This window comes from Centrocercus urophasianus, unplaced genomic scaffold (assembly GCF_019232065.1).
Source record: "Centrocercus urophasianus isolate 14NV4802_14NV808 unplaced genomic scaffold, USGS_Curo_1.0 seq_73, whole genome shotgun sequence".
In the NCBI taxonomy this organism is placed as follows: Eukaryota; Metazoa; Chordata; class Aves; order Galliformes; family Phasianidae; genus Centrocercus; species Centrocercus urophasianus.
In genome coordinates, this window is record NW_024885344.1 from 7,149,697 (window position 1) to 7,173,830 (window position 24,134).

Below are 24,134 nucleotides of genomic sequence, written 5' to 3' on the forward strand. Positions count from 1 at the left end.
ACACACACACACACACACACACACACACACACACACACACACACACACACAAAAAGAGGTGGAGCAACAAGCCCAACACTTGCAGCAAGGAGTTTAAACAGGAAAAAAAGGCATGCAATTCTGCATCAAGCAGCCTCATATAACTTCAGAACTGGCCACAGGAGAGGAAATCAATTGCACAAATACAGATTTCATCATTTTGGAAAGATGCTGTGTGTAGGAGGATAGATGAGGATTGCACTGTAAGCCCCAAAAGCTCAAGAGCAACTGGAAGAAAAAGACATGTCGATTGTACACATACTGCTATGTTCTGTACTGGCTGTGATAAAGGAGTTGTGTACACATACAGAGATGTGTGAACAGATAAAAATTACGAAAATCATCTAAGACATCAGAAAACAAAATCCTGTAGCCAGGACTCTCATGTGCCAAAGCTGCAGGGAAAGTATACCTAGTATACAAGAAGCCCATGGAGGACCTTCACTTCATTGGCACACTGGGAAAACTACGGCACGTCAACACATTGCTATGAACTGTACACCCGGAAGCAACTCAGAGAAATCAAGTAAGATTGTTACAAGTGAGCAACAGGAAAATTAAGGCCTCAAAGATTTAAGGTGTCAGATAGAGAGATCTCATTCAAATACAGAACAAAAACCAAACCAAACCTGAAGGGCACTGTGGTAATTTCATGGGACAAAGATGGCCTTCAAAAAACAAGGTGGCGAGGAGCAAGAATCAAGCCCACCACACTAGCACTATTCTACCAAACCACATTCTTTTTGTCACCTACTTCGTAAGGGGCTTGGAGCTCACCAGATGCCTTGCCGAGCTCATTAATCCTGAGGAAAACAAACCCAGCAAAAGTGATGCTAATTTTCTTCAGCGTTAGTGGATCGATTTCAGAAGGCTGTACGTGGTGCTCACGTGGCACAGCACGGATCTGGCTGAGCACACGGCAGGAGGCACACAAAATGGCCACGTGTGCCCCTCTCAGTGGCAGGGCACTGCCTGATGTACCACAGCCACAGGGAGCAGCGTTCGTCATCCAGGAGTACCGTTCTGACAGGGCATTTCTACTGTACTGCTGCTCTTCAAGCAGGTTGTTCAGATTGAAATGTGCTACATAAAAATTCAAAAAGCATCTCTGAGAAAAACCTGTAGGTTCTACGTAAGGCTGGACTTGAACTATCCATTTCATACTGTGAAACCCTCTTTTATCTCTTTTGCAAGTACATACAAAATCCTATTCCCTCCTAAGCAAAATTCACCTTTAAATCTTTCATGCAACTTTTCTATTGGTGTGACAATTAATAAAACTGAGATATAAACTTGTTAAAAAATAACAAAGCAAAGCAGAATAGGGGAGCTCTCTCATCTGGCCAACTGCATGCAACAAAAGAACTGCCTTTCCTGGCTACAACAAGCATCAAGAAAGATATTATTAGAACAGCATTAAAAGAGACACTTCGCAGTTCAACAACTACCACAAGTAGAAAAAGCCTAAGAGCTCAAGTACTAACACACATTCACAAAAATACAGCCACACACTTTGTATCCAACCAATTTGTGGATATCCACACAGGTAGAAAGCAATCCCTGAGACACCAAAGCTTTTCTAAATATACTCCTCTAATAAGCAAGTTCTGTGTAATCAAACAAACTACTGCAGGACAGAGCTGTTAATCCCATTGCCTTCTGGGGGAAAAAAAACCATCATCAGCAGGAATCTTTTTAACATCCCCACTAAACTCAAGTATTTCAAGGTTACATTCTAGCATTCAATCTGCCCTGCCAAGAGTGAACCATAGAAGTGTATGGAAGAAGATGAGTTCTGAATCACTGCTTTCCCTATACCTGGATCAACTATCTTCCACCACTCCTGAAATATATTTGCCTGTGCAACTGACAGAATCTACTAATGGGCACTTGTATAAGTTAGCTAAGAAAATCTATTTTCATGCTTCTATCCCCAGCCATAAAGAAAACTGTGTAACTCAAAACGACCTCCTCTGTCACCATTTAAACACACTACTTCTGGCAGCAATAACCATGACTCCGGAGAACAAACTATTTGCAGTCTTTTTTTTGCATCAAATTTGACAATTCCCACTCCTTTAAAGAAACAAAAACAGCCCTCTGTTTTTCAGTCTTTCCCCAAAGATCTGATCTGCTAGACCTCACATCTCCCTTGCTACCCTCCTCTAGGTTCTCCCCAGCTACAGCATCTACTCGAAGCTGCAGCCCAAAGTCAGACAGCACGATGAGGTAAGGACTTCGCTTCTGCTGTGCAAAAAAACACCGCACTTATCTTCTGAGATACACGCCTGCACAACATTGGCTGGACACAAAGCATCTCATACCCAAAGTTTAACCTGTTCTCACAATTAAATAGAAGGCCATTCACCAACCATAAAGTTAAATCTGTCACTAAACACAAAAGCAACAAAACATAACTGAGACCAAACCGAAAACATATTCTCTAAACTACGAAAGCAATGAGAGGAAAAGAACATTGACTTTTCTTAGCGTACCAACAGGATTGCTTCAGGAGAGCCCACCAGTTATTTCATTTCAGGTTAGAGGTACCTTCTCATGCTAAATTTTCTTTTCCCTCTTAAATCTATTTTGTCAGATTAAGGTTTCTGAATACACAATTAATATTTACACCAGATCAACTCCAGCACTGCCACCTAGAAAGCCATCGGTTGCCCAAGAGCTCAGAGCCTCACTTCACAACTTTCAGTCATTTTTGTCTTCAAAAAGCACTTCAGGGCACAAAGCTCCAAGTACAGAAAATCCCATTTGAATTATTTAATAATGGTGTAAATAATCTCTAGCAACAAGAACAGAGCCTTTTCTTCCAGCTGTCACGCACACTACTGTATCAACAACCCTACACCACTCTAAAAGCCTTCCATCCAAACAATCTCTTGTCCTGAGAATCACAGGGTAAGAGCCAGGCTTCCCCCAGGCAGAGAACGGTGAGCAGAAGAGGACACTTTCCCCCAGTTCACTTGCCCCTGCTCTTATCAAATCCTTATGCCCCTGCAAAAGACTTATTTCCTAAACATAATGTTCTTACATCTGTGTGTGAAACTACTCTTCCTAAACTTGGATTCAATGTAGAAAAAATGCCTTTGCAGTTACTACACTCTTACGTAACAGCTTCATTATCTGAAGAATTTTAGTATCAGCAGTTATGCTGCAAGGGCAGCTCCTGAAGCACTAGATTCATTATTCGATTCAAAACTGGCCACGAGTTGAATGATATGCCATAAATTGGTTTGTCACAACTCCAAGCCTTGAACTCGTTAGCAATACTGATGTAGTCTTAACCAACATTCGTTTATGATCTTGACACAGAACACCTCTTTTACCATAGGATTTCAGTGACACGTTTGCGTTTGCCTGCTGTAAGGTCTAGCAAAGATTCTCCTTGTCCGCCCTCCTCTTACACCTACAAACAGCACAGAATGGAAGGTTTTCCTCCTGGAAATCAGGACTGCATTTCCTTAAAGATTGCAGAGGGAACTATGGAACCAAAGCCCTTCTAGGTGCCTCCTCTAAATACGTGAAGTTGTGCTCCTTGACGCGCTTTCACAGCAACGTTACTTTTAAAGCCTAGATTTACATTCTCTTGAGGGGAAACAGAACACCAAAACACACACTTACATGAGTCAGTTATAAGTACTTCAGAATTTTCTGACTTATGTCACCTTGCATCTGTATTATGGTTACGCTGACTTGTTTTTGTATTAAGAATAGTTTTCACTTCAACTTGATCAGCAATTATTTGCTCTCAAGCTTTATTAAAACAGGTTTTAGATGGCGTAATATATATACTGCAAACAAAGGGTAATTACCTAAGACTTGAGGAAGAGCTAGCTAACTGACGAACAAAACCACATCAAAAAATAAAAGCTCTAGCGCCAGCTCTGCCTCAGACCTGCGTGCTTCATTATTTCCAATGTATAGAAAGCAAAAACTTGAACAAAATACATTAACACCACCACGCACTCCTTAATTGTGCATTTATGCACCCATACTTGAGAGGTACTGAGCCCTCCAGCTGGCACACGTGCCAGGCAGCAGGCTGCTTCACTTTCTTTCTCATACAGAGATGTAACATACAATAGGGAAAAACAAAAAAACACACACACAAAAAAACAACCAAAACAAAAACAAAACCAACAAAAAACCTCACTGCGTAATTTTGCATTTGAAGTGAAATCTAATGTCCCACACAAGCAATTTTGAAGTTCAAGTGACATCTCTTCTGGTATGAAAAAGAGATTTGAATAATTCCTTTATCATGTCACTGTTTTCCTCTCTCCTCTCCCATGCACCGCAGTTTATTTACCCCACTCAGCTGTATTACAATAACTGATTCCAGGACCACAAAATAAACCAGTCACTCTAACGATTCCACAGATATTTACATTATTTTTTATGGTGGAAACAACACAGCAATTCACTTCCACATAGAGCTGCACCAGCACGATCAGGGCAATAAAAGCCAGTGAGACGCTTTCTAAACTCGTTTTGCTTCTGAAAGAAAGCATCTGTTAAAGTCCAGTCTTTAGGTATTTAGGTTTCCCAATCAGCAAAGAGTTTCTCCTTACTCAGGAAAGTTAAGAGTGCACTCACATTACACAAAGCATTTAATCATCTTGCTGTTGAGGTGCAAAATACAAGCACAGTGCTGAGCTTTGCCTTCCTTCAGCAAGGTGAGCAGGTAGCTTCTAAAGATGGGCAAGTCTTAGTTCTCAACAGCATCAACAGCGGAAGCCTCCTTCCCTTTTCTCCTCCCTAGCCACCTACTCAGCACGAGCCCTAGTGCTTGCCAAACTTCTCAGCACACGAATTCCATGCCATACCACAATGCTATTAATACAGAAAAGGCATTATTATCCAATGAGCTAGAGCCAAATGGGACCTCTAGGTGAGTCGAGGCCCAAGGCCTGCTCACCTCTCCAAGCAGAGGCAGGGGCAGAAAACAGGCTGTCCCAGGGCAGCAGTGCTGCTCAGGGCTCAGAGAGCTGTACGGATCACACAAACCCAGCTCGGGAAGGCTGAGCTGAAGCGGCCTTCAGCGACCAAAGCCCTGAACGAAGAAGCATAGTCTCCAGCAGCTGTATTTACCTCTAAAACAGACTTGACGTACAATATGTGGCAAATAGATGAGACTTCGGTGCCTACAGCATTCAGAACTGCAGAACAGCCGGTGTTGCCACTGCACATCGTAACCCACCTCCCGAGAACGCTTCAGAAGCGCCAGCGTCTCAAGCTTCAACCTCCGCGGAACAGGCAGCGCTGCTCCGTGCGGGGTTGGGAAGTGAAGCGAGGTGCCCCGCAGCACAGGAAGCCCATCACAGGGCCGCAGATGGGGGCCCGCCGCCCCCAGCACCCACACGGCCGCTGTCCGTTGGCGTTTCTTAACGCTCCTCGTGCACAAATCGCGACGCAAGCCAACAACAAACCCCACCGAACCCTGTTTTTTCAAATGCTTCAAAACCGCCCGGGCCAAGCGACTACAGAACAGCTCCACGAACGCCGTGCCCTCGGTAACTCGCGGTGTGACAGCACGGGGAGCGGTGCCCCCGCCGCCCTTCTCCAAGCCGGCCGGGCGGGCGGGCGATGCCCCCACCGAGGGCCAGGGAAAGCCCCATCCCGCCACCCCCGCTCGGGCAGCCAGCCCCAGCCAGAGCGCTCGGTGCGGGACGGCGGCGCCGAGCCTCTCCGCCCCTAGACCGCCGCGCTCTGCCCGCCAGCGGAGAGGAGGGGGAGGGCCGGGGCCTCCCCCGAGCGGGGATCCCCTCCGCCGCCGTACGGGCCGCGGCCGCCGGCTCCGGCGAGGCGGGAGGGGGCGGGGACCCGCGGCAGCCGCCGCTCGGCCTTACCTCCTCCGGGATGGCCGGGTCGCCGCCACCGCTCCCGGCATAGCAGGCGCCCAGCACGGGCGGCGGCGGCTCGGGCTCCGCGTCCCCGTTGAAGAGCGAGGCCCCCTCGGCGCTGCCGCCGCTGCTCAGCGCCGCCATCTTGGATCGAAGCGCAGGGGCGAGGGAGGGGGAGGGGGGATCCGCGTCCCCGCCGCCGGGACGCCCCCAGCCGCGACCCGTAGTGGGAGGGGGAGGGGGGCGAGCGCAGATCCCGGCCGGCTCCCGGCGGCCCGCGCCACCGCACGTCACGCCCGGCCCGTGACGTCACCCAGAATCGCCGCCGCGCTCGCCGCGCCTGCGCCGCGGCGTCACCGGGAAACACCCTGACGTCACGGCGCGACCGCCCGTCGCCCTGGGAACTCGGACGTGGGCTCGCGGCCCGCCTCCCGCCCCAACGCCGCCGCAGCGCCCCCTAGCGGCGGGTGCTGCACAGCGCCCAACGACCGCCGTGCGGAGATGCCGCCGTCGGCAGCCACGGCGCTTCCTTCTCCGTGAGCAAAGCAACAGTAGCGCCGGTACACCCGCTGCTGGATGAAAAGTCACGTTTTCGCCCGATAAAGTTGTGTCTGCCGTTGTTAAAGTGAAAATAATTGGTTTTCAAATTGATTAAAAATATCTTCAGCGCCATATTTGGGTCTTGACCTGCCACCCCCTCACGCTTTATCTACCGCGCGTTAAGTGAGGGAGGCTCTGGCTGCGAGGCCGCGGCCTGCGAGTGCCCTGAGCCGCTCCTGTCCTCTGCTGCCAACGATGGAGGAGCAGGAATGGCAGGTGGTGTGCGGGGAGACGCCTCTGCCTGCAGCCCAGCATCCAGCTGAGGAGCCGGGGCCGGCAGGCAGTGCTGTGCCCAGCAGCTGCTCCCGAAGTGGCGGTGGGAGTGCAAGGACCCTTCCCCAAAAATGGCAGTGCTCTGAAGCAGAAAATGGAGCCCACATCTTATTACTGCGTGCCACAGCCATCACATGCTGCTTCTGAAAGCTCCACCAGGCGTTTCAAGTTGCTCTCTTGGTGAAAATGTCTTTATGATAATACCGGACCGACGGTTCCAAGACAGAAGGACAGCATCAGAGCTTGTAAAGAGCTTGTTGTATCACAAGCCGATACAGTTTATGGTAGTCAATTACTGCTCAAACTGGGAACACACAAATGCAAACACCCTTATCTTTGTTTTGCTTCAGCTGTGAACATTTAAGCATACAACCACTGAGGGTAATAATCTTGATGAGAGATGTGAGGTTTATATTTCACCTTTCGCACTGTGGCCACCAGTGTGTTAAAGCATTTACAATTGAATTTAATAGTGGCAGTAGTGCAGACTGGTCAATAAATGCAGCATTCATGTAATGTGTGGACACAGCAAAAACACCACGGAGTCTACGATACTCAATGTCTTGAAGAGGAGGCAAGAATTTAATGGTGGGTCTTTCCTACACAGACCTACCCAATACTGAACCTCCTGAACACAAATGAGAAATAAAATAATCCAGGTAACACTTAATAAAGGAGCCTAGGATTTCTTACGACACACGGCTAGCCACATAGTCACCAAAAAGACTGCACAAATCTGTAAGAACCAAATGTATGACCTAAGCAGCTTACCAAGTTGAGAAGTTTCTCTCAGGTACACACATTACTGAGCAGGGTAATTATCAGCACTTCTTGCTACTAGATGAGAGCAGTGGCAGTGAAAAGCATGCACAGACTCAGGAAAATAACACATGCTGAGATCACATTTCCTCAGGACAATTCATGGAAAAAAGGCAAAGGTAATATGAAATGGCTCTCAAAGTACATGTCTTGCTAACGTTATTGGAAAAGCTAACAGACTAATCTGGGTTAACCGACAAATGAAGTGCTGTTGTTTCAGTGAAATTTATACTGAGGAATAATTTAGGCTTGATGTGTATGACACTCATATCCCTTGGTTTCCTCCTCAAAATCAGTTCATGTCCAAGGGAGCATAACTAACAGTACAATTCATAGGCTACTAGCAACCTGTATCTTTACCTGTGCTTTTAGGAATCTTGCATCCTTTCATTCCTGAGCTTCTGATTTATTTTTTTTTCCCCCAGAAGATTTGCTTTCATATAAAACACATTTGCTAAACTTTGTTGTAGCATTTGATGTTCTAAACCCTGGTATCGAAAGTTGATTTCCAAAACTAGGACCAGGGCAAAGAGTTACTACCAAAATTTCTACTTTTTCTATGCTTTCCTTCGTTTGGTGGAGCCCATTCCTGATGGTAAATAGAATTTCTTACACTTTTACATGATGGAACCTTTCATCTCTATGCTTAATCCACCATGAAGAAGGAAAAATCATTTTGAACTGTGACTATCTCTTGTTGATAGGAAGTCCTATCTGATGAGAACTGATACCATCTAAATCTTTTACCTGGACTAGTTTTTGTTGTCTACATAGATCCAAATCAAACTCATTATGAATCTAAAAAACTATTTGCTATCAAATTCACTGAGGGCTCTGTCTAGTTGACTTCTACAATGCAGTGTAGCCTGTTTATCTAGTGTTGCAACAAGTAATTCTTACTTGCAAATGCAAAACCTGCCACCTCCCATCAATTCCGTAGTTATGCATTGACGTTTAATCATATTCAGAATGATTTGGTTTGGATCAGAAAAAAAAAAAAAAAAAAAAAAAAAAGGGCTGTTCAAAGACTGTTCAGCTGCCTTGCCCTCCAGAACATCTTTCTGATCTAAACAACACCTGAACCTTCAGAAAAGAATGTTTCAGTGAGTCAGGGAAAAATCAGTTGGTTATCTGGCAGCAGCCATCTCCTTGGGAGCATTTGAACACATCGTTATCCTTTCCCTTGGGAACACATTACTTTTAGTGAGATGCCCCAAAAGAAGAATAACCAAAAGGGTTATTAGATGAAACCTCGTCCTGATCTTATTTGTCATTTGCTTTTCCTGGAGGACAGTATGTCAAAAACAGACAAAACAACAGCAACAACAAATAAAAAAAAAGAAAAAAAATACAGATGTTGATGGAAGACAAATGCTAATGATAACAGTTATGTTCCCTGTAACCTGGGCCAGGAAATGTGAAACAGAACATTCACTGCCCACAGTTCCGCTGTTACCTCATTACTGTTGAGGGCAACATATGCTTAATGAACGAGAATGTTGAAAAGATTTACTGAGGAAAAAACCTCAATTTTTGTTCAATTACCTTTAGCACCCTTTTAAACATACTTTGCTATTGCTATATTTTAAGATATTTTGTGCATCTTTTGGTATTTCAAGAGAATTCTGTCTGATTGCTCCAAGATTAGGCAACTGAGAATGCGCAGCTGATGTTTTTACTATTTCTGTACAGACAGTATGTATTTTTCCCTTTGGTAGCCTCTTGCAAGCTTTTGGGACATTTCCCATTCCACAGCCCAGCTGAACCTCAAACTTTCATATCTTCAGTGAAAAATCAGATTATATTCAGATGGTGATTTAAATTTGGCAGCTGAACAATCTCATTGGTGTCTTTTTTTGGTTCTTCGCCTTTGCATGAAATACATGAGCAGAAATGATGAGTGGAAATGGAGGGAAAAAAGGTAGGGAGAAGCAGAGGAAAATATCAATCCACAAGGTTCTTAACTCAGTCTGCATCCTACTATTGAAAGCAATGTTGATATAACAAATTTTCTTTCATGTAATAATATTGGACATATTTACATAGTTTTCATTTGACTCTAGCGTATTTTCTGTTAGAGTCATTACACTTTGCTTTGAAGCCAGTGTGTGAGAGGGCCTGGGGCATGGGACAGGTGGGAGGACTGGGGCAATGGAGTGACTTTGCATGCAGGTCTCTTTCATATCCTGCTCAGCACTGCAAGAGCAAAATGATAGCCTGTTTCCTTCCTCATCTTAGTGCCAACATTAGGGTCCAGAATTGCATGTACCTCAGTGTTCTGCCTTTCTCTCTGCTGGCCTACTGCCCTTGCTTGCATACAGGCACGAGGAGCTGAGAAAACGACACATTTTGTTGAACAGCAGCATAACTACTGATGGGTGCAGCACAGGAGGAATCATCACGGGAGGAGCCCTGAAATCACTGCTACGAGAACAGAAGTAGCAGTCAGTGAAAATGGAGACGGAAGGATGGGACAAAAGATCAGATGGAGGGAGAATGAGGATGAAATAGACACCAGAGGAGATGCTGCCCTCCTAGGAAACACAGGAATAGGGAACGCTGATTTTCCTGCCTGACATAATTTACTGAAGCCAGGACCAAATCTCGAGTTTGAGAGAATTAGTCAAGTCCACCCCGTTAGCTTTGAATCTCTTACCATTTCTTCAGTGTATTCAGCTCCTCCAGATATCTGATTTCTGAATCCTTTGTGTTGGACAGCGATAAGCTGATCAGCTTTAAAGACTAAATAGACTTAGATTCCTAGCGTTATTATTCCAGTGTGAACAATCACATTTCATAACCTAAAACCATCCCATTTAGGCATAAAAGAAGCTAATGTGATTGAGCGAGTTCCAAGAAAGGGAAGAAAAGAATCCCATGTCAAGCAAGTTATTTTGCTCTTCAGAAAATGACTATTCAATCATGTTCCAGCCTTAAGATAATGCGCAGGCTAGCTGAGTACTTCCAGCCTGAATAGCTGCTGTAATTTGATTCTGCAGTGCCTTACAGACAAGTTGGTAACTCTACATCTTTTATCTAATAACAGTTTAGTTAGCACGTGCACCTGCTCACTCAGTTTATTCTTTTGGTGTCTAGCATCTTCCCTGAAATGAAAAAAAGGCCATTAGGATTTGTACAAGCCCAGAGTAAGGAAACTTTGAGAGTCTGAAAAGGCAGAATCAATCATTTGAATCAAATAGAGAGAGCAAAGCTTTGATGGGGGACAGTGAAAATATGTTGACCTACCAGTAGGAATTTCTGTAATACTGCTATCAGAGATACTGGGAATGTGGGTTTTACAGCAAGCTCTCCTAGCTCAGCTGGAAAGGGAGAACTTTTCTTTGGCTGCTATGTGGTTTTTAAAGCAGCAGTTTGGATACTGCCTTTACTATTTCTGGGGGAGGAGAGGGAGCATTTCTCTTCCAGTTCATCATTTCTTCTGGATGGCTCACTCACCCTCTGTCCACATCGTGTTTTATAATCAGAATCTTCTGGACTATTAAGTTGTTGCATAAAAATGGCAAACCAAGTAGACTCTTCCATCTATCAAGGAGTAAATATAGATTTTTTTCTAGGAAAAAAAAAAAAAAAAAAAACAAGAACAAAAACAAAAAGACCCACGAATCAATGCTAATGTGAAGTTTTCTTCCTCCTTTTTTCTTTCCTTTCTATTTTTAACAGTTTAATTGCTGAACTTTTCCCAGTTGTTGTTCCTTGCCTGCCCACTTTGGTGCTACAGACTTAAAGAAGCAATATACACACCCCCAAAGGCAGATTTTTCAGGGAAATCTCACTGTCTTTAACAAGCTCTAAATTTCAGAGCATGAATGGGAAGCACAGTGAGGGAAGAGCCACACTGCATCAGCAGGTTGTTTCTTCTGCAGAATCTCTCCATCTTCCCCCATAGAATACCAGCAGAAATCCAGGGTTCAGGACATGTTTGTGCCATAGCACGCAACCACAAGTTGAGATTTCCTCAACACATTGCAAAGCCTTTGCTAGAAAGGTGAAACAACCCAGCATTGTTCTATCTTTGCTGTTCCCAATCCTGGCTTCATGCTTTCAGCTTTTCTAGGGCAACACCCCACATTGTTGGAGTTTTAGGAGTTATTGTTCATCTCAGAAGGTCGAACAAGACAGGCAGTCCTTTTAAAAAGAGTGCTTACATTGGAATATACATGTACACATCTTCAGTACTTACACAGAAATTTCTTTTGCATATCGCAGTTAATAACTCATGTTTGTCTTTTTATCCTCAGTACCACTGGAAAACTACAAGCCTCAAAGACATTTAGGTTCTCTTAAAGAAGCAAGTTGCCTTCCAAGCTTGTGGGAATTAGGGCAGTCTCTGAACTGCATTGCTGTATGCTCTTCATTGCTCTGAGTGTGTACTTGTCCAAAAGCAAAAATTCCAGTGCAGCATTCAATGACTTCTTGAAGTTTTTAATGCTATGGATTGCATAAAGCTTGTGGTTATGCTAAAGGCCATAGGGCACAGTTATTCCTTTTTAATATGACCTGACTTCTGTTTCTGGAAGACACATTTCCTTTGGAATATGAGCACAAATTCTGCTACTCTCTCTGGGAGACTTCTGCAAAGGTCCAGCTTAGATCTTCCTTTTATTTCTAAGCGGTTTGCATGCCTACTCAATACCCTACTTATTATCCTCAGAGGGCATTAATGTTTATTAATAAACCCAATGATACTATCAAACAATTTGAGTTTACAAATATACAGACATCACTTTGGCTGTATTGGAGTGAGGCAATGGAGTAGGATTTTGGTAAACATCACAGTATATATAAAAAAGTGATCAAGTGCAAAACCAAAGGAAAAAAAAAACAAAACAAAATAAAGAGAGGCCACAGAGTGTTACTTTCTAGCTGTCAATAATAACTGTGATATTTCATAGCCCGATTAATTATTTGTGGTACATGCTATTAATTTTAAAAGTGTTTGTGAAGTTTAGAGCTTGTCAACAATGCTTACTGCTGTCAGTTGCACCAAAACAGACAGAGGCTAGAAATCCAAGAAGGAATACACAACACCTCACACATAGCCTGTGTATCAACAGCATCCCATCCATTCATTACATTCTGTCCAGGTGATTTCTACACTGCCTCAGTCACTGCCTCTCTGATGTGAGTGTAACAGCTTAATAGTGCTTGAGGTTGGAGTCTTTATATAGATGCTCCTGTGCCTACAAAGTAGACACACTGCTTAATAACATCAGATGAAACAGCAGCCTCACCTCAATTTCTTAAATAGAAAGTCAGCATAAACTCTGGACTCCCAGAAATCCCTGTATGTAAATATGCACGCATGTGCTCCATACTCCATACAGTCTCATATAGAACGCATACGCTTCCAGCACTGGGATGACCTCAGTCATTGATTGCTGCTCCCCCAAAAGCTTTCTGAGCAGCAGTTTGATGCTGCTTTGTCACACATAGCCTCCTTCACGTAGTTATAGAAATTAGAATTGCTGCACTTTCTCTGTAGTGGTTGCTGATCATAAGAAGGATAGCATCACCTGGATGTCAGTACAGCTCTCTTCAGCTGTACAGTCTTAGAGTGGACTGGATTTTCTTTAAGCCACCTACAATTCTCCATGGAAATCAGTGTATGGTACCTAGACAGCCTGATATGCTTCTGATTGACACTGAACATCACTGCAGAAACAGCTATTTATTGCCTTAATAGGCATGACAGACTCTCTAGAGAGATATTACATCAGTCCTGTTTGGTATCAATCAAAAGCAAAAGGCGACTGCAACTGTATGCTGCATAGTATTTACCTTGTAGCTATACAAAAGCAAGCACACCTTGTAGTAGTTAGAGATGCTGAGTATTCACATAGTTTCTAAAGTTAGGCCACATCTTTTGGAGCTTGAATCTGAAATAACATTGCAGACATCCACTTTTGAGTCTGGGCTCAACTGACCACATTCATTTTCATGCAGGCAAGACTGCACTGAAAATTCAGGAACACAGTGCACTTCCAATTATGTATTGGAAATGATACACCATTGCACGTAGCAGTCTCATATTCTTCAGTCTTTCTGGATCTCAGCTGTTTTTTTGCCCCTAATGCCATTCAAAGATCTATTTACTGAAAGAGCCCGTAAGACAAACATCAGCCTTGCAGAAACATCAACTGAAGTGCAAGAGACCCCCTGAACTCTATGAAATATTTACAGATAGCTTTAGGAGTGCTAGGATGAAGTAAAGTACTTTCAAGTGTAGGCAGGAAACGTAATGGATATCAAAATGCTTTTGTAGCCCTTGGTGAGATTTGTTTTCACAGACCTAGCTACAGCATGAGAAAATGTATGAGATCATCCCATCTGCTGCCTCTTCTTCCAAGAGGGAAGTGGTCCCTGGGCTCTGTTTTGTAACACTTCACTCAGTCTAGCTCTGACTGCCTCCGATAAGAAAAACATAACCTACCTCTAGGGAAACTTCTCAGTTTTTCCAAATATCTAACCTTGTGGAGTTTTTAGCAGTATCCTACCCAGAACAGCTTAATGTGGTATTTATAAAGATACTTCAGTGTCAAGATCGTTATCCTGTTGATTTCATATTTAGCACCGTGCACAACCCTAAGTAATTCCTCAGCCAGTATTCTGGTCACGGCCCTCAGGTTCTGCCTGTCGTAGTGTTCCTCACCAGTTAAGCACTAGAGCTGTTCTTTGCTCTTGCTGAGCCTTCATAAGTAAATTCTTTCTAATGTTTTCAAGTCTGTTCCTTCCCGTCTCCTCTTAAGACATGTTATTATTATATTGGAGGAAAACTGAAGAGGAGAATAAGAGTAAGATGTCCTTCATGCTGCCATGCTATTCCAGACGTGCAGGCGTGGAAGGATCCAATTAAAACATCCGGCCCATTTGCAGTATTTCATTCTCACCTCTAGAATTTATGATAATGCTTTTTTTTTTTTCCTCCACTTCTGCTTCCTCTTACATTTCTAATATGTCTTATCTTAACAATATCATCATCAACTCTCTCACTGAAAATTCTCACTGAAAGAAAACCCTGAAATGCACAGGGGCACAAAGTCCTACTGTGGCAAGACTAAGCTATTCTTTACACGGGGTTCTCCTGGGGTGAATTCCCATCCTAAAAGCAGCTTGCCATCGTGACACCATTGACTAAGTGATCATTATTCTTATTTCACTCTCAAGGAAAAGTCTTATTATCAGAACCCTTGACTTTTCCATTGTGGTTTGGGCAGGTTAGGGAAATGCAGCTGCCTCTAGCAGAGGTTAAACAGGAAAGGTTTCTGCTCTCACATGTCTCAGTACCAAGATGACAGAGAGTCTCCTTGCAGGTGTTGTTGATTTGCTCCCAAGGGACTGCACAAACATCACAAATGAACAGCTATGCAGGAGAACTGACTTTAAAGGACCTAATCTGGCATCCTCATAGCACTGTTCTCTTTGCGTATTACCCCTTTTGCTTCAAGAGAAAAAATAATAATAATTAAAAAAAAAAACAAAAACCACAAAACCAAAAACAAAGCTTTTCCCTCATCAAAACAACCTTTAAGAATCGTGAAGCTTTTATAAAACGTACAGATTACTGAATGTTGTGGGGTTATGTTTTGTTTGGTTTGCTTTCTTTTAAGAAAAAAGAAAAGATGCTAAAATGGCCTTCAAGAAGTGGAGGAATTTGTACACGTGCTTTAAAATTTCATAAGTATTTACAATTCAAGAAGAATTATTTTTAAACTGTGTGACCACATTAATTTACCACAGCTTATTTCAAGTGCTAACGATGTCATCAACTTCATCAACTCCCTCATGAAGAAGCTCTCTGAAAGAAAGCCTTGAAATGCAAAGAAGCACAAGTCCTACTAAGGCCAGACTAAGCTGATCTTTACATGGGGTTCTCCTGGGGTAAATTTCCATCCTAAAAGCAGCTTACCATCATGACACCATTGACTAAGTGATCATTATTCTGAATTTACTCTTGAGGAAATGCTGTCAAGTAAGACAGTACATTTGTCTTACTGTTAATAATTGTAACCACAGCACAACTTCGTAGCAGTCAGGTGCATTTCAGTAAAATTTGTGCGTTGGTTCAGTGGGTAGAATGGACTCCACATTAGGAGAAACTGTCTGCAAGTTAGTACTTTCCTGAGCAGAGCGTGTGTCTGTATTTTAGCACACTACTGAGTGTAACAGAAAACACTGCTTTCGTTTGTTCCATAAAACATGTTGACTTCTGCTGTCTGCAGGACTTTCAAAACTAACAGACCCAGCAATAGCTGCACTCTCTGTAGGATATATAGCAACTGGGTTGGTTCTTTTATAAAATAACTTTTGATTGTCGAGGAAGTTCTCAGCAGCTACAACTCTACTATAGACAGACTTTATAACTAGAGACAAACAGAGCACAATAAAATAAGGAAGTACAAAACCAGCTGTTACAGTTAAAAAATAAACAAAACCTTCAGTATTTATTTACATGATACAGAGGAGTACACTTAGTAGTATTTAGATAACTTGTTTTCTAATGCCAATACCTGTCTAAACTCAGTACTGCTACTCCTGTCACAAACCAACTGCAGCTGAGGGAGCTAAGCTGGCATGTGAGATAGAGCACACATCATGCAATCATAGAAACACAGAACAGCCTGGGTTGGAAGGGACCTTAAAGCCCATCCAGTCCAACCCCATGCTGTGGGCAGGGCCACCACCCACCAGATCAGGCTGCCCAAGGACTCAGGGATGGGGTATCCACAGCTTCTCTGGGCAACCTGTTCCTGTGCCTCACCACCCTCCCAGTAAAGAATTTCCTCCTAATATCTAACCTAAGCCTCCACTTCTAACTTAAAGCCTTTGTACATCCTCTGCCTGTTCTTGCTCACCTTTAATAGAGGGCAGCAGTAGCACTTAATTAACCTGTTCAGGATTCAGAAGAGGTTAGGGGTAGGGCTCTCATTTACTCCCTCAGAGATCACTCATCTGGATGAATTCCGTTTGAGAATTAAAATATCCATCTAAACGTTTGCCAAGGACAGTCAGCTTGTAACCTCAGGAAGAGTGAATTATGTAACAAAACATGGAGTTCAAATGGTGAAAAGAATAATTGCAAAGGGAAAATAAAAATAAAATTGAGCCTTATTATTAGTACATAAAAAGGATATGACATATACTGACAGTTCTAAGTTAAGTTTTCTCATCCTTACTCCTCTGAATATGGGCGAAACCCTATTTCCCCTCCTAAGAACACACACTGGGTTAATATCTGTCATGATGATTCAAAAATGAATTTCAATTTGTGGAAGTGCTGCGATTCACAAAAAATAGTCCTTTTCAGGGCAGTGTCTATTATTAAATAATAGAGTGATAGAAGCTAGCTAGGAAAGTGCCTATCTCTATCCCACTCATGGACAGGGGGATATAGATGAAGAAAACTGTTCTGGAACAGAATAGTTGCACTCCAGCAAGTAATGAGATTTTCTAATACTGGAACAAACTCAACAATGCTGAATCAACATTATTCTAATAGTCTGAGAAGAGGGGAAACAACCATTTTTTAAAAGATGCAATTATAGGTAATAAATACAGCAGAAGAAAAATTATCAACAGTTAGGCAGAGGAATTCTTTCTGTACTCACACAGCTTTTTCTTTTCAAAGTTCTGATCGTTCTTTAAAATGACTTCACTCTATCCACTGTGCTTTCATAAACACTGCAGAACGGGGATGAACACCAGTGATTCACTGTCTGTGTTTGTTTCACAGCTGTTCACTTACCAAGCCTTTTTGGATACTTTGCTGTGTGTTCCCAAAGCATGCTCCCAGTGTGATGCTTTGATTCCAAGGGTAGGTTTTCTCTGTCAGGTTGCAGACAAAGGGGCTCGTTATAGCTGATTAGACCAACAAGGCTTTCAATTTCTTGTGCATGACAAGAGCTCCTTACAATCCATAAACAGCCAGGTGCTTTGAGCAGACAAGAACAGATCTGATCCTCAGCTCCAATTAGTATTACACTGCTGAATCCATACCTATGTCTAGCAAAGACACAGGACAGCTGTGGCATTCACTGTTCTCCATAGGCTCTGTAGATGCTGAGTCCTCAAACAGACTTAACAGAGATTCAGAAGGATAAACTTAGCAGATCTATTAGGCTGGGTAAGCATTTTATATATCATACTCAAATAAACAGGATTCCTCATACACCCAGAGTTTAAGATTGTGTATACTTTACTGGAGCAGAAATACAGTCAATTTTTGCTGTGTGCATGCTTCATTGTGTATATTTACACATACCCAGGAAAGCAAAGCTTGCTGTTGGCATTTTCCTCTTTAAAGTGCAGAGAAAACATTTGATTTTCAGTTCAGTTTCTGAAGATGCCAAGTCCTGGCCAACATAGCTGCTGCTACTACAGACACCAGCAGTCCACAGCTGCCACAGTTAATTTGACCCTACAGCATCTCCAAGTAGAACCTTTAATTCAATTGGCACTAGTTGAGTTCATAACATTGGTGAAGGAAAAAAAATGTGAAGCTGTTACAAATTTATGTAAATCCATCAATTTCACCCATCAGACAAGCCCCTCTAAAAACACATTTCAACAAGCTTGGTTTAGAAGTGGCCCCAGGTCAGTAGTTACCTACTTTAGAATGACTCTGTATGCAAGAATTAAGCATGCCCCAAGCTTACTGTGCAACACTTTCTGCCTCAGACATTCTAAGGTTTGAATAGCTCTCCTTCAGTAGCTCAGGGCTGTTCCTCTAGGTTTCTGGGGCCTGGAAATTAAAGATGTAGTTTCAAGGCACTTCCGGGCAGGATACATATGTGGCCAACAAAGCAGCAGAGTTACATTCTATACTTTGTGTTCCCTGACAGTGCGTGACAGGTAAAGAAAGTACACGTCATTATTAACAACACTGAAGGGGCATAGCTATAAAAAAAAACAAAACCAAAACAACACTTAGTGCATATCTATAAAACTGTTTTGTACTTTTTGAAGCACTTCACGTGTCCAATAGGCAACTGAACTATATTCAACATCCTTTTACATTATGTTAAATATTAAATATGTATTTTAATTAGGAGAGGGTCCTGAAAGCAGCTTCAGCCTTTGTTTTTCAGTTACTTCTATGGCAGTATCTAAATATTCAAGGTACAATGAGATGCTGCAGGCAGGCAATGGAACATCAAGATTATGCAGTGCAAAACCATAGATTCTAACAGCAACTTTAAAAAGATAATCAATGTTGAAGCTACCTGGAGCAAAACTCAACCTAACAGGCAAGATAATAAGCAGCAGAAGGAGGAAACACTTCTTTTCTTTTTGTGGTCAAATGCAAAACAGCATTGATAGCAATGCAAGAAAGTAAAAGAGGAAAAAAGACATTTTCCAGATCCAGAAAAACTGGAACATGGCTGCTGATGTATCCAAGGAAAACACAGAGACTTTTTTTTTTTTTTCTTTTCCAACCATTGTTGTTACTACTTGGGTACAGGAAGGCTCTCATGATAAACAAATGTGCTACAGCATCCAGAATACTTCAAATACAGGAATTAATAATACCCAGCAAAACACTAAGACCCAAATGCACTCCCAAGGTGGACTCCAGTATTTCACAACGTGTTTCTTGTGCTCCAAATGAAGCTCTCATACTAAGCCCCCTCCATCAGGGAACAGAAACTGTGGGTTACAGGTGTTCTTCAGCACTTCCACAGTTGTTATATTGTCCAGTGGGCACTATTTCTTCTTGAGAGCTCTCTTTCCTTCGCCCTTCTTTGGTTTTTCCTTTCCACGGAGCTTTTTCAACCGCCTCATCTCCTCTTTGAAGTCCTGATGCTCATCTCTAAGTGGGGAAGAAAAGAAAAAGTTGCTCTATTTCTTGGAGTATCTAGATGGAAAAGCTCCTTTGAACAGCATGATAATGAAAAAAATATATATCAACTTTCTCAAACAAGCAAGTCCATACTGGAACACAACGCAATGTACTGTGCTACTGCCAGCAGTAATTTTGACTGAAATAATGTGAAAGAATTGCTCTGCATCTTTCAGAACTAACAAGGGTGCTCTTTTCAACAAGAAACAGGGTGTGTGTGTGTCCATATTCACACTTGTGCACGTATGCATTCCTTACAGTGTTCTTACTCATTCAAACACAACGGAAAACAAACAAAAAAAAAGAGCAAGGATGAGATTTCCCCTCTTAGCATCTAACCCAGCAGTCTAGCAATAGCACACTGCTTTTATATGCTCTACACTACGTTCAGGTCATTAGCTTCTGAGAAGAGAGAGGCCCATGGAGCAATAATTAGTACATGACACCGCTCTCAGGCGACTTCAACAATGAGTTATGAAGAAAGCATCAGCTCCTGTAAAACCTTAATGGGAAAATAAAACAGAGGAGGAGGAAGGTGCTGACAGAGATCATTAACCTTCAATAATGTTTCAATAAATTCTATTTAATCTTTTAATCCGTATTTCTCTGTGCAAAGTTATCTTTCAAAAATGACAGCTGCATTCAAAGTGGCCTAAAATGGCTGCACTGCTATTTTTAAACACAATTTTTCTGAACAAGAAACAAAATGCTTTTAAATTATTATCAGGTCCTTTTAGCCTACAACCTTTTGTCACATGTTTCTAAGCAGGAAATCTGATTCTCTACAAGCTCCCTATAAAGACAGCAGCTAGAGAAGGAACCCTGAGATTAGGAAGGAAGAAGGGAAAAGTACATTATTATGACACTGAGGTTTTCTGTGTCCATACATAATAAAGTGCTCACCAAAACCAAGATTGTCCTGGAGGCAGTCCTTCACAGGCCAAACTGCAACACTAGCAATAGAAATCAATGTGTTTTGATTTTACAAGGTTAGCAGCCAGGTTTTTGAGGCAATTCTTCAGTGCTACCTCACTGAAGTCAAATGACTGCTTTTGACACCAGCTGATGTTCATTAGCAGTGAAGTTTTTTTCTACTCGAGAGTGTGGAAATTCATGAAGAAAGAACACAACTGCTTTTGATGAAAATGAAATCAGTAAGGGTACTTAAGTCGTATTTGAATTTAATTTACTAAAGAATAAAAAGCTCCTCCAGTCAAACACAGACATCTCTTCTAAATTTCAATTATTTTTTGAATGATTCATCAATACAGGCTAACACTTCTCAGTGCAATTCCTATCTGAAGATTATCACTTCTTTAAAGCACATTGCTTCGGCACACTCAGAACCAGACCCAGCTCTTCTCTACAGAGCAGCTCTCCTGACATCCCCACACAGAGTAAGAACTATTTCTTAAATAACCAGCTGACAATTGTGACATCGGAAGTCTTTTTCACAGAATCAATCAGACATGAAAAGTTATTTAGACAACACTCACATATTTTGCTCTCCTTGCCCTCAGTACAAGTGCCAATTTCCATAAGCACCACATTCTGAAGTGGACTTTTTTCTACTCCTCCTGTCCATAAGGAAAAAACTGCAACAGAACTCATCCCCACCATTTCCATCTCCAGTCCTGCTCCCATCCCATAAGCAGGGCACTTACCTGTAGAGACCAAGAAAACGGAGTTTCTTCATGAGGGCATAGTAGGTGTTGTGAGGTGGATACCAGCTGTAGACCTCCTTCCTTCTGGCTATAGGCTGCTCACTGAATAACTTTACAACTTTCATGGATTTTGAGTCAGTTGGCCTGACAACTTCTCCAAATATCTGAGCACTCAGACGGGCCATTCGAAGGGCGTAAGTGGAAACTTTGGACATTTCCCAAAGATGAGTGGGCACACATACACAGCTGGACCTTCCTGCAAAAGGAAACGAGATCCACAATTCTAAGATGATCGAGCACTGCAAGCTATCCCATAATTAAGGCAATCAAGCCCACTTATTGTACACTGCAATCTGAAGTAATACATTCCTTCCACAAAAATCGGTCTAATTTCAATACACACAGTCTTACGTATAAAGAATATGCCAACACTACTTTACACTCTAACTAGGACATCGCAGAATTACCTATGCTGAATCACCTTCACACCATGCCTAGTTTTTCTTAGCAGTTCTCACCAGCCTGCTCAGGGCTACCTTTTATACTCTAGGCACAGAAGCAATTACAGAGTGGACTCTGTGAAAAACGGTGTCCCGCTGTGACGCTTCTGACTGCCACAAAAGCACAAGACACAACACAAATATACTGGGAAAGCAGCCTGGAAGTTTTGCTTTGAAAATTTTTCACTCTGTTTAAAGCACTGCATGAACTCTGCTACAAAAAAGGCCCATTAACTGCACAAAGAAATAAGTATTCCTCTGTATCAGTCTACCAATTGATTAAAGACATCTGTCCCATCTCTGTTCCATTTCCTTAACTATTTCTACCAGCTGTCTCTCCATTCTCTTTGCACATCTCCTTACACCTTTTCTTTTTAAAAATGAAATAACTTCTCCACATTGGATTCATTTTGCCCCCTAAAATCTCACATCAGCAGCTGCCCATTCTTTTTAGCTGTCTCCCACCTAAAGACATCTTGCAGCAGAAACATCCTGAGGGCATAAGCAACTATTAGTGGGCCCACAGAGACAGCATCCACAGTCTCTCAAAAGGCTGTGGCAAAGGGTTCCTTCTCTGCTAGTCAGCTCCCTTGTGAAAAGTGACGTAAAGCACAAAATGCAATCCTTTCCTGGAGTTTTACAAAAATTCACTTTTGGGATGCAGTGGAGAAGAATAAGACTTCCACAACCCTGTACTTGAAGCTGTACATTGTCTGTACTGTGTCTGTTTGAATAAATGATGACATAAGTCTCCAGAAAAATCAAGTGGAGTTTGTTCATGCACACTATGCTTCCTTCACATTTTTAAATTCTTGTTTTTAGAAGCACTGCCCAGCTGATTCCAGAAGATAAGCACAAAAAGATTGAGAGAGCATGGAGCTGGAACTACAGCAATCAGCAAGACAGGGCCAAGTTCATTTTAGCATGGTGATGGGGAACTATTTCTTAATAACACAAACACAAAATATTTGTATACACACATCTACCCTGGAGTACTGATGTACAACTGCCTCCTTTCAGTCACTCCTGTTAGCAAAGCACTACAAGAGCAAGAAGAAAACAGAGCATGAAAGCAACACAGGTATTCTGAGCCAAAGAGAATAATGGCAAGAGCAGCAAAAGGGAAGGCCAAGTGTCAGAGCCTCCAAAATAAGGCAATGGGCCTAACAGGAAAAGACAGCTCTGAAATGATGGCAGGGTGGCAGTTCAGCTTGTGCATCTATTACACAGGGGAATGACCGCTGACTTGCTAAATCAATCATTTCAGCAAATCCAGTCCTAAATCCTACATATAGAGATAAAACAAATCATCCCCAAACTGACATCACGTCACCGCTCTGAAAGTATTACCAGACTGTACTCAAATGCAAAGCTTGCTTAATCTCTTCCAATTGCAGCCTGAAGATTAAAATACCTTGAGCCCCTACATGACGCAGAGCAGTGGTTTGGGGACCTGCTTTTCACTCAGAATCATAGAATTGCTCAGGTTGGAAGAGACCTTAAAGATCACCAAGTCCAACTGCAACCTGACTCTAACATCCCTCTGCTAAATCATGTTCCTGAGCACCACATCCAAATGGCTTTCAAACACATCCAGGGATGGTGACTCAACCACCTCCCTGTGGAGCCCATTGCAGTGTTTAACAACCCCATCTGTAAAGAAGTGTTTCCTGATATCCAACCTAAACTTACCCTGGCTCAACTTGAGGCCATTTCCCCTCATTCTGTTACCTGCCACCAGAGAAAAGAGAACCCCTAAAGGAATCCAGACCATGCAACCAGAGCTGGATACTGCGGTTAATCACTGGAGTCCAACAATATGTGAGAAACGAAGGTGAAGGCTACACTCCATAACACCCTACTTCAGGGTGACCTCAGACTCTGAGGCACTGCTGGGTAGGCAAGCCTTGTTATTTCTAGTCCTACACAGGTTTTCTTCCTAACACACCAGCTTGCCTCAAACCACCTCCTTCCGGCTCAGCACAGTCCAGAACCACCCCTTTCCACCTCCACAGCAGCCTCACGCTCCCACAGCCACTGGCACACAGCCCACTCCGGGAGCGCTGTCCCCACGAGCCGCGGCCATCCCAGCCCCCAACAAAGCACCGCCGCTCCGCCCCTCACGGCCCCTCCTGCTCCCCGCAGCCCCTCGCCCAGGCTGATGCTCAGAACGCTGCGGTACCCGAGGGCGCTCCGCGTGGTGCGGATCTGCCGCGCAGCAATTACAGCTCACCCCTCACAGCCCCGCAATGGCCAGCAGGCAGAGCGGGCCGGAAAGAGGAACTCAGCGCATTGCGCATGCACGGTCTTCATCCCGCCCCGGAGGGCGGCGAGTGAGCTTTCTAATGAGGGTCTACCACTTTCCTGTCCAATGATTGCCTTGTTTAAAATCAATGAATCCCAAAATATTTTATTCCATAAAAACATGAATAATTAAAATATGTCTTATAAAATGACAGATTTTATGTACAATATGTTTTAGAAACTCCACTGAGACAATTCTGCTGCCCCTGTGAGGCTTTGC

At 42.9% G+C, this 24,134-nt stretch overlaps 2 protein-coding genes across 5 annotated transcripts in view; both read right to left on the bottom strand.

The window, feature by feature from the left end:
- Window positions 1–6,000, bottom strand: part of BRAF (B-Raf proto-oncogene, serine/threonine kinase) — an 82,713-nt gene extending 76,713 nt beyond the window's left edge. For 2 of the 3 annotated variants that reach the window (XM_042837644.1, XM_042837645.1), the window contains exon 1: window positions 5,904–6,000. The gene's annotated coding sequence lies outside the window, so the exon portion shown is untranslated. Of the gene's footprint in view, window positions 1–5,145; window positions 5,167–5,903 lie in introns of those variants that run through there. The other variant, XM_042837647.1, reaches the window with a different exon arrangement.
- Window positions 6,001–17,784: 11,784 nt separating this feature from the next.
- On the bottom strand, window positions 17,785–23,906 carry MRPS33 (mitochondrial ribosomal protein S33). Of its 2 annotated transcripts, none has more exons than XM_042838058.1 (3): window positions 23,844–23,906; window positions 21,111–21,366; window positions 17,785–19,416 (listed from the first exon to the last, which is right to left on the bottom strand). In XM_042838058.1, the coding sequence occupies exons 2-3, from the start codon at window positions 21,323–21,325 to the stop codon at window positions 19,311–19,313; spliced, it is 321 nt and encodes a 106-aa protein (XP_042693992.1). In that variant the 5' UTR covers window positions 21,326–21,366; window positions 23,844–23,906; the 3' UTR covers window positions 17,785–19,310. The 2 variants fall into 2 exon arrangements, with proteins under 2 accessions (XP_042693992.1, XP_042693991.1); XM_042838057.1 differs by having other exon boundaries at window positions 23,793–23,880.
- Window positions 23,907–24,134: the final 228 nt, after the last annotated feature.

Bases quoted from the DNA above. Each gene is read 5' to 3' on its own strand.
- MRPS33 (XM_042838058.1), bottom strand. From the start codon at position 21,325: ATGTCCAAAGTTTCCACTTACGCCCTTCGAATGGCCCGTCTGAGTGCT. The intron at 19,417-21,110 runs GTAAGTGCCCTG...TTCCCCACTTAG, and splicing joins CGTTTTCTTGGTCTCTACAG to AGATGAGCATCAGGACTTCA.